General features: G+C 42.2%; 1 protein-coding gene across 9 annotated transcripts in view; it reads right to left on the bottom strand.

The window, feature by feature from the left end:
• Positions 1-16,424, bottom strand: part of ARHGAP40 (Rho GTPase activating protein 40) — a 74,739-nt gene that overhangs the window by 33,977 nt on the left and 24,338 nt on the right. For 6 of the 9 annotated variants that reach the window (XM_073309753.1, XM_073309756.1, XM_073309755.1 and 3 more), the window contains exon 1: positions 12,338-12,551. In XM_073309753.1, the coding sequence (XP_073165854.1) occupies positions 12,338-12,453 (116 nt within the window). In that variant the 5' untranslated portion in view covers positions 12,454-12,551. Of the gene's footprint in view, positions 1-12,337; positions 12,552-13,001; positions 13,127-14,084; positions 14,328-16,424 lie in introns of those variants that run through there. The other 3 variants (XM_073309759.1, XM_073309760.1, XM_073309761.1) reach the window with 2 other exon arrangements.

Here is a 16,424-nt window from a genome sequence, read left to right as displayed (position 1 = left end):
TTCCTTATGTTTGTTTTAAATCTGTTGCCTGTTAATTTTATTGGGTGACCCCTGGTTCTTGTGTTACGTGAAGGGGTAAATAACACTTCCCTATTCACTTTCTCCACACCATTTATGATTTTATCATATCCCCTCCCTTAGTTTCTAAACTGAACTACCAACCTTTTTAATCTCTCCTCATAAGAGAGCTGTTGCATACCCCTAATCATTTTTGTTGCCCTTCTCTGTACTTTTTCCAGTTCTAATGTATGGCTTTTTGAGATGGGACAACTAAAACTGCATGCAGTGTTCAAGGTGTGGGCATAAAATGGATTTATATAGTAGCAATATTCTGTCTTCTCATCTATCCCTTTCCCAATGATTTCTACCATTGTTAGCCTTTTTGTCTGCTGCTGCACATGAGCAGATGTTTTCAGAGAACTATCCACAATGACTCCAAGATCTATCTTGAATGGTAACAGCTAATTTAGATCCCATCATTTTGTACGTATAGCTAGGATTATGCTTTTCCTATGTGCATTACTTTGCATTTAATTAACCTTGAATTTCATCTGCCATCTTCTTGCCCAGTTACCCAGTTTAGTGAGATACCTTTGTAACTCTTTGCAGTCAAATTTGGACTTAACTCTCGAGCGATTTTGTATCATTTGCAAACTTTGCCACCTCACTACTCAGTGTTAAGGATGACCCACGTGAATGCCTTGCCAGCAACACTAACGAGAGAAAGTCCTCTGTAATTGTTACAATCACTCCAATCTCTCTCTCTTTTTTTTTTAATACATACTGTATTATGATGTTAGCATCCTTCATGTCTTGTGGTACCCCACCTTCCCTTCAGCAGGCAAGCAAGGCATTGTGCAGATGTTCAAGCACAACTTCTCCTTGTTTCAGTACTTCAGCTGGAATTCCATCTTTTCTCGTGTCCTTCCCTGATGCTAGGGAGGTGATTGCCTTTTCAAGCACATTTATAGATGGTTCTATATCGAACTCTTCAGTAATCTGGAATCTAAGGATCATGCTTAGCACTACTTCAAAAACAATGGTTCCATGCAAATAGTTTGTAACTGATGCAACACTGGGTGGAGCACTGTTTGTGTCTAACGGTAATGATGTCTCCATTAAGAGATTTGAGTGGGACAGTCTATTTGGCAGAAAGTTCTATTGCTTTCTTGATTCCATCATACATACCTCTTAGATGTCCATTCTCAAAAGGACATTTGCATCTTCTCACACAGACCAAGACAGCGTGAGGATATTGCAATGCACCTTTGGCCACTCTGGGGTTAGCACATATCTCAGGATAGAGGTTAATATCACCAATAAAATATGTTCTGCACTTTGCTTCAATAACTGGAAGTATTTCTTCAAAGTAGGATTAAAGCGATACTGACTAGGCCCAAAGGCTTGATGGCCATGATGTTTGGAAGCCACCACAGCCACAAGAGATGCCGGAGGGCAGAGCTGTACTGCAGTGCCAACCACCTGACATTTTCCCCGCAGCAAATTTGATTCAAGGTTTTCTCCCCTGGCCTTTGTTCAGTCAAGAACTAGCTGCAAAGCAGCAGCACCAGCTGGAGTTACTCTTTTGTGGACATTGTTTTTTATTCCAATGGGGATCTGGCATACCCTCCTAAAGAAACTACTCCATAGTGATGTAAGCCATGTCAATCCAACCTTCTCCATGAAACAAATGAAAGGGAGAAAAGAGGTGAGACAATTCTCCAGCCTTCTGTACAGCCAATTTTTGCTAAGCATCATGGAGAGGAAAAGACACGGCCTTAAGGATCAGTTCAGGGAAGGCATTTGGCATGAAAGGGGCAGCATGAAAACCAGTGCTAATATTTGTTATGGGAAAAACAGACAAAACAAGATAATTAGACCCCCAACATTGGTAAAGCTGAATGAGTCAGGCTGAGATATGCAACACGGACACTGCATTTAGCCCATTTCAGCAAGCCATCCATATTCAGCAAAGCATGAATATTAAATGGGACTTGTCAAATGAATGCCAAATCATGTGCCTATGTCCAAGCCACCTGAGCCTTTACTTACTAATCAACGTCCCCACAAATGACATACCAGCACGATTTAACACTTCCATGTTTGTCACCCTGTCTTGCCATCTTATTTGAAGAATTTTACACAAGCATCTGATATGAAAGCTGTTGAGGTTTTTTGTATGGTTTGGGGTAAATGCTGGATTATAGGATCCTGAAGAGTACATTGTACTCTGAAGCTCGTGAAGAGGCAGACCGCTGTGCAGATTTGAGGATGCTTGCACAGATGACTTAGTATCCTTTGGAATCTCTGTGGACGATTGAGAAAGGAGTGCAGAATGCCACGCTGGTTGGCAGAGCCAGCTTGTAGATGGAGCAAGGCAGACTGGATCAAGCTTCCTGATGTCTGGCGTCAGAGGAGGAAAGAAACTGATGCTCTGATTCAGAGCATTGCTTGCGTGTGGGTGTTCCCTACCCGTGGAGGGACGATCACTCATGCATTGGACTCAGCAGCCATCAAAGAACTCATCAGCGCTTACACCATGCTCTATAAAGAGTGACTGTGCCATTATTATTATATAGGCACATGTTTGAGTGCTGTGCTGAAGAAGCCTAGTAAGTCAGATGGAGCAGAGTTATGAAGAGTCAACTAGGCATGGGATGTCATCTCATGCTCAGGTCAATCCTGGGCCAAGTGTTGTGATGGTAAGAAATTAGGGAGGGGGACAGGAGGCAATCTGGAATTATTTGAATTTTAAAGGCACAATCTCTCAAGGGGCTACAAGGACCAGAAAGAAATGCTTTCTACAGCACCACTGGAAAGAAAGGATTCCCCTCTCTTCAACAGCACTTGTTCCTAAATCTGGTGGCTCGTAAACCATCAGATGTCAAAGCTGTCACAGCCCCTTGTTCCTGCAGTGCTTTTTGGGTACTGGAATAGTAAAACAGTTTCATTTTTAATCAGTAGATGTTGACAAACACAAAACAAAAAGTGCACTGTAAAACACTCACATAACCCAAGCTCTTCTGAATCTGATAAGAAAACAGTGTTGCTGTGCATTCATTTTGTTCCAGCACAGGATCATTCCATCCAGAGAGCTGCTCTCTATGGGGTGTTAGGTCCTTGGACTTCTGCATCATCTGCTCAATGTTCTTTCTGTACGGAGAACTGCTCAGACTGTCTCTCTTTCATCAGATGCATTAATAAAAAGGTTTCCTCCTGTTGTGCTGAACTACTTCAAAGGGGACACTTGCTACCAGTTTAAGCCAAAAAATATGACCCAATTTAAAACTGTTCCAAACCTAATCAAGGTGGGAAAAGGAAGGAGACTGAAGTCTTCCAGATATCAAAAAATGCAAGACAGACATCACTTAACTTAGAAGTATTTCCAAGGACATGAGCCAGGCCCATAGGGACTCCTGGCACCAAGAAACAAAACAGGCAAGAGTGAGTTTGAAACTAAAATGAAAAACTAAACACAAAAATGTATCAACTCAGAGGGGAGGAGTCAGCAGGGTGCAGTGCTACAAAATCACAGGTTTTAAAGAACAACATTCAGTGTGGAACAAACAAGAGTTCTCGAGAAGGGGAAAGCAGGAGTTGATTGTCATTAGTTGTATAGGCTATTAATTTAGAGGAAACAACTGAAGGTCTCAAAAGAAGCCTGTCTCTTGTTGACCTTCAATTTATTTCTCAAGGTCAAAAAAAACCTCTAAGAACAATCAGCTGGCACAGGAGCGCAGGATTAAAGGAAACGTAGGAGGCCCATGCAGTGGGAAACTAAAGTCCTCTTTAATTTGCTTCCAAGTTTCAGCCCGGAGCCATGAGCACAAATCCTAATGAAGAGGCGTACTAGTGAGTTCTGAAACAGAGCTGTACATAGGGCAGATCCGCTGATAGGGGCTCACAACATTATAGATTCTCCTTTGGATTCGGATCCCTTTGCTCTGTGACCTGAGCTACATGAAGGGGCTAAAAAGTAGCCAGGTCTGGCCAGCTAAGCATTCCCCTCATTGTGGGGGAACTGTGAGCCATTACAGACCCAGGATACCCACCCCCATGCCATGCCCAGCGTAGAGTACAGTGAGCAGAGAAAGGCTGCAGCCAGAGTACAATGCACAGGCAACATTCAGTGGTCTTGTGGCCCCTCCAGACCATAGCCAGATATCTTAAGAACAGCATCTAAGCTGGTCTACCCTACACTGGAGTTCAGTATGGCACAGATCCATCCCAGACACTTCCCCCTTCTCACTGAGATAGGAAGCTTAGTGAAGCAGAGATTCTTGGCCAGCATGTTTAAATAGGCCACTTCAACCAGTCCGGTTTATTCACATGTAGATTCATAGATTTTAAGGCCAGAAGAGGCCACTGTGATCCCACAGTCTGACCTTCTGCAGAACACTGGCCCTAGAATTTCACTTAGAAAGCTGTAAGAGATTCTCTGTGGGGTGCAGGGTACAGGAATCTCTGACTCTATACTTGAACCACTCGAGAACCAACCAAGGTAGATCATTTGAGAAGCTGAAGGGAATCCTGCAGGAAATGAGGTTGTTTCATTTGGATCAGAAATATTTTAAAATGTTTTTGAAAATAATTTAAGATTTTTTTTATAAATTTGATTTAAAAAAAAAAAAAAAAAAGGATTTTCAGTGCACAAAAAGGTCACTTGTATTCACAATATCGATCTGGCTGCCAGTTACCCAATGCTTAGATGAAACTATCTGTGTCCTGGCAAAAGCATAAAAGTCTTTAAAAACAGGTTTAATTGTCCATTATAATCCCCAAGTTCAGTTCAGTTAAAGCGCCGTCCTCAACTCATGCTACCCGTTGTCCCTGAGGTTTGACAGCATAACAATACAACTCACCCCTTTAGAGAGACTGATTGCCAAATAACAAGGTTGGTGCAATTGTTAGGTCCATAACCTATTTGTAGTCCAGGCCTTCCTACTTCTCAACTGTGTCACAAATGAGGGACCTCAAGCCCAGACAATGTTTTCATATGCAAACAAGAGAGGGTGACCAGACAGCAAGTGTGAAAAATCAGGACAGTAGGGGAAATAGTTCCCTATATAAGACAAAGCCCCTATTATCAGGACGTCTGGCCACCTTAAAACAAGAGCTTGTGTATGCAAATTACAGTGCCTTGAGTGTACCCTATTTCTGAAACCGTGTTCGACAGCCAGTCAGAACACCTCCTAACCAGTGCTTTATACACTGATAAAATATAATATCAAATTTTCTTCAGTGGGTTCATTTTCCTACTTGCTTTTAAAATAAATTTAACTGCTCCCATACTAACACAATAGGCCGCAACACTAAACCGGAGCAAGTTATCCTCCTCTCGATTTAGACTGTTGGAGCGAAGGAAGAAGAAACAATGCCTCCTTGCTAATGTAACTGCTGCTCCTACAGTGTTTGAAGGGAAAGGGAGAAAGAACAGCAAGAAGGAAAGGAAAAAACACCATTTGTGACAGGATCACCTTGTACAAGGTGGATTCAGGCCAGGGCTATTTTAACTTAGCTTAACAAATAGAAGGCTAAGGGGTGACTCGATTACAGTCTGTACATACTTATGTGGGGAGCAGATACTTGATCAAGAGCTCTCTAATCTAGCAGAGAATGGTATAACATAATCCAATGTCAGGAAGTTCAAGCTAGACAAATTCAGACAGGAAACAAGGTATCAATTTTTAACAGTGAGGGTAATTAACCACTGTAACAATTTACGAAGGGTCGTAGTAGATTCTCCATCGTTGCCAATTTTTAAATCAAGATTGGATGTTTTTCTGAAAGATCTGCTCTAGGAATTATTTTGGGGGAGTTCTCTGGCCTGTGTTATATAGGAAGTCAGGCTAGATCACAGTGGTCCCCCTTCTGGCCCTTGAATCTATGAATAAAATCCTATTAGTGGTTAACAAGTTCACACTGCACTATCATACAAGAGAGAAACACAAAAAATCTCACTCCAGAGACTAATTGCTGGAAAGCAGGAATAGGGTTTTCAAAGTAGCTAGAACCAGTCTCTTTCTAGGGGCTGTCTCAGCTGATAAGTCTTAGAGTGCTTTGCTTTTTTGGTATGAAGCGTTGTCGTAGCCAAGTTGGTCCCAGGATATGAGAGAGACTAGGTGGCTGAAGTAATATCTTTATTGGACCAACTTCTGTTGGTGAAATACTACCTCACCCACCTTGCTTTTTTTGCACATACGCTCATATTGCCCTGCGTTATATTTTCCAAATACTTTCTGGGTAAAATGACATCTTTGTACTGATAGCCTTTACCTTGACCAATGAATTTTAAAAATTTATCATGGGTGTTGTGAACAGGAATGACCATGTCCAGCCCAAGCCCAGAAGTCTACACACCAATGAAACAGCCACGCAGCCCTGATCTTTTTATTTACTTCGCTGGGAACTGGACTGAATCGGTCCCGGAGATTGTTCCGTGAAGATAGTAATAGCAATAGTAGTAAAAGCTGCTGTCATCGCATCTCTTTGAGAATAGGAATAGGTCCTGGAAACAACTTCCATTTAAAAGTGATAGCAGAACAAAAAATAGGACACAGCATTAAGACAGGTTTCAGAGTAAAAGCCGTCTTAGTCTGTATCCGCAAAAAGAAAAGGATTAATTGTGGCACCTTAGAGACTAACAAATTTATTTGAGCATAAGCTTTCTAAGGTGCCACAAGTACTCCTTTTCTTTTAGCATTAAGGCAGTTTGTAGGCTATTTTGCCGACGACAGACCATAAGTTGGAAGGCTCTATGTACACCGAATCCTGAATTAATGGCGGCATCCCAGTCTTTCATTGCAGTTTCAAGACCAAGTTTTTTAGGTGCAAGGCTAACACTTTACACCACACCACTAATGAATCTGGCATTAATGCCAGTGTAATCAGTTCAGGGCGGATCAAACCAGTGCAAGAGCGAGCCTTCAAAGCTATAGTCGGTGTAGGGACTTCCATACTGCCCTTCCTCTACTGCTGGCATTTCAAGGAAAAGGGGCAGGGTCAAGATTCCTCCAGACTATGCTGATCCTCTACTTGTGATTTGAAGCCAGTGAAAGTTAGAGCTGCCTCCAGGCTTCTCTAGCTCAGCACAGCTGGATCAGCACTGCAGAACAAGAGGCATCAGTTGCAGGGCAGTGCAAAGCTGAGCTTTAAGCCAGCTCTGCACACACCTCCCCTGACATGCTACATGCAGGTCATCCACAGCCCAGGGGAGCCACAGCATTCATGCTTGTGTCAAAATACTTTATCAAGATTGCTTGGCCATAAGATTGTAGACTTGCAACTCAACTCTCAGGCTCTAGCAACAGTAGCTGGGATTTTGTTACCACCATCTGCCTCTGGGATTATAGGTTGTGCTCAGACATGACAGTTGCTTTAGCATGGCCTTCCTCTACACTGGGAACAGCTCTGGAGCTGGAATTCTCTGCTTAAGCTGCCTTCATCCTGATGTCAAGCACATTTTTCATTGTGGTACCATGTTTTCAGCCCACTGATGATCCCTCAGCACAACAGAAATGAGCACGCAATGCTGGCTGACTGCCTCCTTCTGTCAGCTGAATGGGGTATTGTGCTGTACTTTTAAAAGTAGTTTCTTCACTTGCTCACAGGGTTTCCTTAGACAATACGTGTTCCACAGGCTTGGCATACCTAGAATACGCACTGAATCATCTGTGCAATTCTCCCCTGCTCTGGGCGAGTCTTCTCCAGGAAAAAGGAGAGCATGCCCCAACTGCTGGCCTCTCACCCCACAACCCTACCCAGAGCAGGGTGAGAACATAGTGGTAAAATATTACCTTGCCCTGTCTACATGAGCTGGTGAACTATGAAGCCTAAATTTGCCTAAAAGTGCGTCCTCAAATCAACTTGTACTGCTGCATCCAAGCAACAAAAATGCTTTCTGTTCCAGATCTAAACCTCTCCAATCTTTATTTCCACTTCAGCTGTGCCAATATAAGAGCAAGTCAAATTTTCAAGCTAAATGACCCGAGCCCTGGGAAACTGCACCTCAATCCTCTCCTTTCTGGGCTATATCCCAAGAAGGCTACCATTACACACCTAGGGTGTGGTGGTGCAGAAAGGAAATAACCAAATTAGAGGTGAAGGAAACACGAGATTTGCACACCACTAATAAAACAAAACTACCTTAAGCATAATCGAGACATAAGAAAAAATCAATACATAAGAAAACAAATCAAGACACAATTTGCATTTAAAAGTGATTTATTCAACAAAGGAAGTTCTACTGTAGTTAGCGAAGTGAACTGATTGTTTCTGACCACCATGTCCTTCAAGATTTCAGAACTGGTAGATTTCATCCTCTCACGCCTACTTTTTATTCACAGATTGGAATAAAAAAACAAGCTTTCATGCTTTCTCAACTCTCTACTGATTTAACTAGTTGAATACACTGGAATGAAGAAAATGTTCTCTCTGTACCAGCAAAAGGTGTTACTGCTGTCAAAAGCTAGCACACTCAACCTCTTCCATCAGTTCAGCGTTCTGACTTTCTTGAAAATACGGCAGCAAACATGAACTGCTTGATATTATTTTCTGAATTTAATTGAACTGATTTTAATAGATTATAATAATTTTTGGACTTAATATAAATTAATTTCAAATTTAATTTTAAATAGTTTAAGTAAACCTGCATTTAGTTAAGATTAAATGAAAAAAAATTTTTTTAAATCAATTTTATCCACTCTGCAACCACACAGGCAACCATGATTTATTCACCATCCTACCCGCAAGTGGGAGTAATGATGATCTACTTCCATCACACATAAGGTAACTGGGGCACAGAATTTCAATCATTTGACAAAAGCCAGAGAGTCAAGATATCCTGGCTCCTAGACTTCTGCTCCAACCTGTAGACAATGTTGCCTCCGTGTTAGAGTAAGTGAGCTTGGTTCTATTCCAATCTCAGCTGTGCAACCTTGGGAAAAATACTTAACCTCTGTGTACTTCAGCCTTCCCATGTGTACAGGGACAAGTTATCTGTCTCTCAGTGGGGGAGCTAGTCTGTGTGTAAACATGCTTTGAGATCCTCAGGCAAATCATGGTAGGAAGGTACGCCAAGGATTACTTTCTGTTTGTAATTCCAAGGAGGCCTTTCTTTAATAAATGAAGGACCAAAGATACATATCACATGTGGTTAGTATGTTTCTAATTTGCCTTACACCTACTTAATCGGTGTAGTAATTACTATGAAAAAACTCGGCAGCGCCAGTCATTTCCTGTTGCAACCCATTCCAGAAGCTGGACAATTTCACTGTGCATTAAACCAGACAGAATAGATAAGCATAGTTTACTGCTCAGGAATGCTGGGAAACAATTGGCAAGAGATTACAAGGAAGGTACATGAATTAACTACTGACCAACAGCATAAAAAAAAATAAAAAAGACCAGAGAAGGATACACTGAAGGATCAAGTTAAGCTTCATGCTTAAGAGATTTAGGGACAGTAGAAAAACAGGAAGGGCAGAAACATAAGCTCCTTACTTGGATTGCTCAGGTTATGTCTACACTTAAACAACTAGAGTGGCACAGCTGCATCACTGTAGTGCTTCGGTGTAGACTTTCACTATAGCAACAGGAGGGATCCTCCAGTTGCTGTCATTCAGTGGTTCCCAAACTGGGGTTCGCGAAATGTTACAGGGGGTTCTCGGGAAAAAATGCCCTAATGGCGGACAGAGCTGTCCCTAGGGACCCCGGGCAGCACGGAGCCAGCAGCCCAGAGCCCCTGGACTTCCAAGAGCTAAGCAGATCAAAGCAAGCCTATCTATCACACTGAGGAGATTTAAACTTCAAGACTCCTTATAAGAAATGGAAAGGGAGGTGGATAGTTTTTGCAGGCAGCTAGTATTGCTTTTTAAATTATTATGAAGAACAAGTTTAAGCTTTGTTGTAAGGTGTGTTGTTTGCCTGGACTTCGAGACCTGAATGCTTCTGTAGGAGGAACTCTTTGAGTTGGATTCTTAAATACCTTCCTGCTGTTTCACATCTGATACTCCTTGATGAAACACAGGAGCCTTGTCTTATAACAGGCTTATTCAAAAAGTGATACAAGTTATGAAAGTGAGATCTTGAAAGAGTGTTGCCATTTTCATAAATGTAATAAAAATACCGTAATGATAAATAAGAATTAATCATAAATAGTGTGTAATAAGCATGTCATAAAAACAAATTTTATATTTCCAAGATCACTGCTTTTATGAATTATACTCAGGTAAAGGAGAAAATCCCTGGAAATATTCATTTTTAGGAGGGGGTTTGCGAGACTTGACATCTTAGTGAAAGGGGTTCACCGGTTGTTAAAGTTTGGGAACCACTGCTGTAGTTAATCCACCTCCCCAAGAGGTGGTAGCTTGGTCAACAGAAAAAATTCTTCTAGCACGGTCCACATGGTGGGGTTAGGCTGGTTTAACTACATGGCTCTGGGTGTGTATTTTTTTACCCTGAGCGACATAGCTGGATTGACTTCACTTTTTCAGTGGCATATGCTGAAACAGTAAAAAATGTTGACTTTGCACAGAGACAGAAAATTCCGCAGCTTGGTAACCGTTCTCAGGCGTTTAGCAAAAGCAACTGCCAAGGACAGGTTAACCTCACCATTGTTCATGATGCATGAACAGTTCCTGTGTGCAGCTTGGTCATCTCACGGAATGTCACTAAGCAAGTTCTAGAGTTCAGAGAATACAAAGCAGCTGGCTACCAGCATGCAGAGTAGGGAACTCATCAGTACTCACACATGGCCTTTGCCTGCCAGATTTAAATAGAAGGGTTAGAAGTAATAGGGGGAGGTGCGCTCAGGGAAGGAATTTGAGCTGGATCAATAGCGCTTTTCCAAGATTGCTTGGGAGGAATGGTAACAAGGCTACCATTACAGGGAGTCCCAGGTACGACGGGGTATACGATGGATACTGAAATGACGAATATCAGGGAATTTTTCCCCATAAGAAATAATGCCCCCCCCACCTCATTCCACACCCTCCTCTGGACGCGCCCCATCCCCGCTCCTCCCCCTCCCTCCCAGCGCCTCCTGAACACCAGGGGAAGCACCCAAAAAAAACGACACAGAAAGTGAAGCAACGGATATGCGGACTGGGACCAATACGAATTGGAACATGTTCCCCTATTGATGAGCAATGGATATGTGAAACCGACAGATAAGAGGAAGACATATCCCGGGGACCCCCTGTACTGGGTAAAATGATAGGTATCTTAATGACAATCCAATACACATTCCATAGTCACCACTGCAGAAACAATGGATCATTAAAAGCAATTAATCAGAATACTGGGATTTTTTGCACATCATTTCACAAACATACACTTCATTGTACAGCAATCAAATTCTATGTCTATAAGACTACTGTAGAGAGATTAGTTATACAAGAGTTAAGTGGTTTATATGATGGCTGGACTTGAATGAGTGTTTCTAACCAACACCTGGCATTTTGCCTTCAACCTACTGTTTGAATTTAATGAGAACTACTTCTATTCCTGCACCTTCTGATTGAGCAATACAGGTATTATGTTGGCAGTGTGGAGAATTAAGAACATGTGGCTAAGTGGTTTTCAAAAATACCAAGAGTTCAAACTATTCAATAGCCAACTGTCTTAAAAGAAACCCCCCAACTGTCTCAACGAAATACTGCGGACTTAGAATCTAGTCCAGATTTTAAAAATGTGGAAACTAAAGTAATGTTCCCCTCCCAACAGTTTTTACAAACATGTTTTCTGTTTTCCTCCTTTGTTGCTATGTGGAAGACTCAGACTGATTATACAGCAAAACAGACCACACAAAATATTGTGAACTTCAAAAGTACACAAACTGAAAACAGAGAAACATACATTTTCCTGTAAACCCTTTCAGATGGGATAATCTACCCTGCTCATTCTAACAATAAAACATTTTCAAACAGAAGTATGATTTTTAAATAGAGGGTCTCTCTGCAGCCGGTGTATATTCTCAATACAAAGTGGTAAGCTAGCTAACTAGCAGAATCCAGTAAAAGATGCTCTGATATGATTCATTGATTCTTAAGGTTTATTCTGTTTCACACAAGAATTCCGAGCCAAGAAGCATATTTATGTGACACTGATTTAGATTAAAATGCTATATGAGAATTTATGGAAGATCAAGATGGCCAAAAAGTGTGTTTTTAAAGGAATTAACTACTCTTGTTCATATTCCCATTAGGGTTTCACCTTGTTTCCACACATTTGTATATTCTACTGGAGTGCAATATTGTTCTAACTCTACATCCTGCTTTCTGAACAGAACTTAAAATGTACAGTAAAAAAGTAACTCAAAAATGTGAGCACTCCGTACCTGCAAATGCCCGAGACCTGTGAATGGGAAGGAGGCTGGATGGAATGGAATACAAGTTGAGGTCTGGGAATCCGAGTTCTGGCAAACCCAGAACCAGGCTTTCCAAGTTTATCCATGGTCTTGGTTACAAGAGGAATCAATGGTTGCTTTCTTTCAGCAGCAGCAGTCCATCCGTGTGCCTTTGACAGTCACAGAGCAAGGGAGTTGCTGTTATTCCTTGTGTTACATCTGCAGCTGATTGCAAAGAAAGCAAAACTACAGCACCACCTACTCATGCTGCAGAAACTCTGCTAATTGGATGGTAATTCCCTCCTCCTCCTCTCATCCACCCAGCCAGTCTGATGTAATAATATCATGGTAAACATACCTGTGACTTTAAATATACAGCTATGCAGCCCGTCCAAGAGCTATAATCATCTGTCCTGTGCTGGGAATGCAATACATACCTGAAGGACATAGTGAAACCAGCTTCTGGCATTTGAAAATTGTATTGTTATATGTTTAGATCTAGAGAAACTGTCTGCTCTACCATTTTCCACATAACTGATGCAAATCAGACAGGGAACATGTCCAAGCCAGGGCTAGTTAAACGATAACTAAAATCTCAACCATGTGAAAAGTAACTCCCATGAGGGGCATAAATAGCTCTGAACAATCAACCCACCTGAACTGTACACCAAGGGTCCTCACAGACTGGGATACGTTAACCTTTCAGTAATCCCACTGAGAATGCATTATATCTACCAGAGGGTCAGATGATATAAGTGCACAAATTGAAGCCCAAGAACTCTGGGAGAAGAGGAGAAACAGACAGTTATATGGCTGTTCCAAGCTTTGGTATCATGTTCTGAACCTATTTCCTGATGAGTTGGGAGCGTAAAGAGCAGTATTAACTGGATTACAGTAGTACCAACAACATGCAACCAAACATATGGCAAGATACAAATCCCAGGCCCAAAAACTCATTGAAGACAAGCAATATATGACAGGAGAGGGGGAAAGGATAAAGCAGTCATATTCCCTCCTTTTGTTCTTTCATCAGCGGTCTTCTTTCCACCTTCCTTCCACCCTCAGTTGTTCTGAGATTTTTCCTGTCTGATTTTCAGTGTTTGTTTTCTGTTCCTTGTCTTTTCACTAACACTGAGTTACCATAATCGCTGCAAATCTTACAGAAAAATAAAATCATATTTGAAATGTACTCAGTGAAGCCATGTGAGGCTTGTCAAATACTAACAGATCTTCCCAATGTTCCTAGCACTAATGGTTCTATGGGTCATTCTCCTTATTACTGGGTCAAGAGAAGGGGCACCACCAACTGAATTTCCTCAGAAGGACTCAATATTTAAAGTAAGAGTATGCTAAGGCCATCTCATTTGTGAATTCCTTCTACTTATTAACACAGCCACTATTCCAACCTGTGTACTAGTAACTATAGACCCTATGTAGGGAATTCCTAACCACTGGATCTGCATAAATTTAGATCTAGCGGCCAGTCTGCACTAGTTTATTCATTGCAGACAAGCATGACCCATGGCAGCAACATGCGGCACTCTACCCACGTTGCCGTCCCTCCGCAGGGCTAACTTAGGAACTGAGTGAGGCTTGGGGCTATGTGCAGGGAATCTGCACTGGGGTGAATTTCACCCCAACCCATTTGTAGAAGTCAGTAAGTCTGTTGCCCGGGCATTAATATTAGCCAGGCGGGGAACATTTCCAGTTTTCTTAAAAGTATAAAAATTACCCTCACTTCTGTCGTGTTGAAGAATTTGTCCTTTTGATATTCTTGGAGCTTGACGGAATGAATGTTAAATGTTAACAGATCTTCAGTGGGTGTCAACTGGCATCACTCCATTGAAGCCAGTGGAGCAGCTGAGGACCTGTCCCACAAGAGGTCTCATGCCAAGTGCACTGTGCTTTGACACAGGCTGTAAAATTCACAGCCTTTTCTTCGCCTTTTAGATGATCCTTCCACAGCTCCCCCTTAAAATTCCTATGAAAGAAAACAAGTGCACATAACTACCATTGCTGAAAGAACAGAGGGCACGTCACACCCCACAGACGCCTTCTCCCAGCACTTGTAGGCAGCCTCAACATGTCTTGCCTTTGCCAAACAGGTTTTCCGATAATACAAGTTGTCTGCGGGATACCCAATAATAATAATACAAACTAGATTCACAGTCCTGGGTTTTTAAAACGGACAGTGACTATACAAGACGATCGTTCAATCAGGTAAGCTACAAAATGGAAGCGTTTAGAGTATATAGGATGGACTGAAACAGGAACATGTTTCAATTTGTTTATGTAACTTAATTCCTGGGAGCAGACCAGCTTGGGCACAATATTTCAAAACTGAGTTTAACAACAGGGGTACATGTATGCAACTCAGAGTTGCTCCATATCTTGTATGGGGCCAACTGGGTGAAAGTACTGAGCCTACCCCGTATTCATTCCTTTTTGCATTAAAGTTGGTGACTTACTGGCATCTGCGAGGGATAATTCGCATGAAACTCTTTCCAAAAAAAGGACAGAAAGTCACACCACCTGCTAAGCTTGTGCTCCAGGTGCAACTCCACTGTTCTGACTCTGATCTCACACCACTGAGAATCAGGAATCTCTCCAGTGAAGTCAGTGGGATTACATAGGTATAAAGCCTAATTGGGTTCAGAACCAGGCCCCTCACGCGCATCCTCAGTCATGCATCTTCCAGATGGAAAAAAAGACGCAGCCAAAAGGAAAAAACAAGAATTCATTTCTGGCTTCTGAGAGCATTTGAATGAGTCACTACAACAACCCAGCACCGGGATTCGGCTGTTAACAATATAGGTGACTCCATCGTCAAAACATGAGTTGCTGCTTAGTGGCTTGCCAATGCGCACAAAATGTTTTCAGACAAGTTGGCCAACACCAGTAAGCCCTCATTTCGCTAGGGGAGTGCGGGGTTGGGGGGAGGCCTGAGGGGCGCTGTAAGAGGTTCAGATAACCAGGAGGTTCAGTCAAGCAGACTGCACATGCCCCACAGGGCTGAAGCCTCCGGGTAAGCTCATGTGCAACCCCCAAGATCTCTGTAGCTACATTCCTGTGAGAATTTTGCTCCTGCAGGATGAGCTCTGCAAGAACAGTTTCAGATGTTGCAACACCTTTCTGGGTACGTGGTGTTAGCCTGCAGCCACACTGCTGGTTAGTCATGTTAGAAGCTAATGGGCTGCGCTAACTTGAGCAGTAGCCTATACCACTGTTTGGGCCAGCCAACTTGAGTCAAAAATCACCACCATATTTCAGTTAAGAGTATGCGTGGGCATGTGAGTCAAGTTAAGGGCACCACTCCAGTAAACTCTGCAGTGAAGACAACCCGCTAGAAGTGACAGCAGAAACAGATATTGTAGAGTGCATTTTAGCCATTCAGACTTCATATATGCTCCCAAGCGAAAGACAGTGTTTACCTGGAGTGAAGGGTGAAAGTCTGTCACGTCAGCTGAAATCCCATAAGAGAATGAGGTCCTTTGCTCAAAAAGCATGAAGGTTAGAAAGCACTCTTTACATTTTACAGAGTGCCCATTAATGCTAGGTATGTAAGACAACATTAAGTCATCCAAGTAATTTTAGCTCTTCCCCCTGCTCCTCATCAGAGATCAGGAGAAACCTCAAGCTACACTATCTATCCATCCACACATCCTTATTGAGATTAAGTAATTATAGTTTTTGTAGTCCCCAATGAGATGAGCCTGTGTGATGGATGGATAAGATTATCCGAGTCTCTGCTTGTTCTCAGAATGATGCTACAGATAGAGCCCTGTGCGGATACCAAATTTGTACCCGCATCCAATCCACAATCTGCAAACATGCAGGTGAGGATATCCACAGATATAAAGCAGATATCCGCAGATTTGCATGGCTCTAGCTACAGAGGCATTGTTGTGGCTTGGGGTAGTGTAAAGTAACAGTGAGATTTATTTAATGGTAACCAACCAGTAACAATAAAGCAGCTACAGAGATTTTTGGACCCTATAGAGCTCCCAAGTTTGTGGTTCTACAGCTCCTCCAAGAGTCAGGATCTTGGTTTTACATCTTACCTGGAAAAAGGCACCTC

The sequence above is a fragment of the Lepidochelys kempii genome, chromosome 13 (genome assembly GCF_965140265.1).
Source record: "Lepidochelys kempii isolate rLepKem1 chromosome 13, rLepKem1.hap2, whole genome shotgun sequence".
Taxonomy (NCBI): Eukaryota; Metazoa; Chordata; order Testudines; family Cheloniidae; genus Lepidochelys; species Lepidochelys kempii.
The sequence above is the reverse complement of the archived record's forward strand: the minus strand, read 5'-3'. Positions and strand labels throughout refer to the sequence as shown.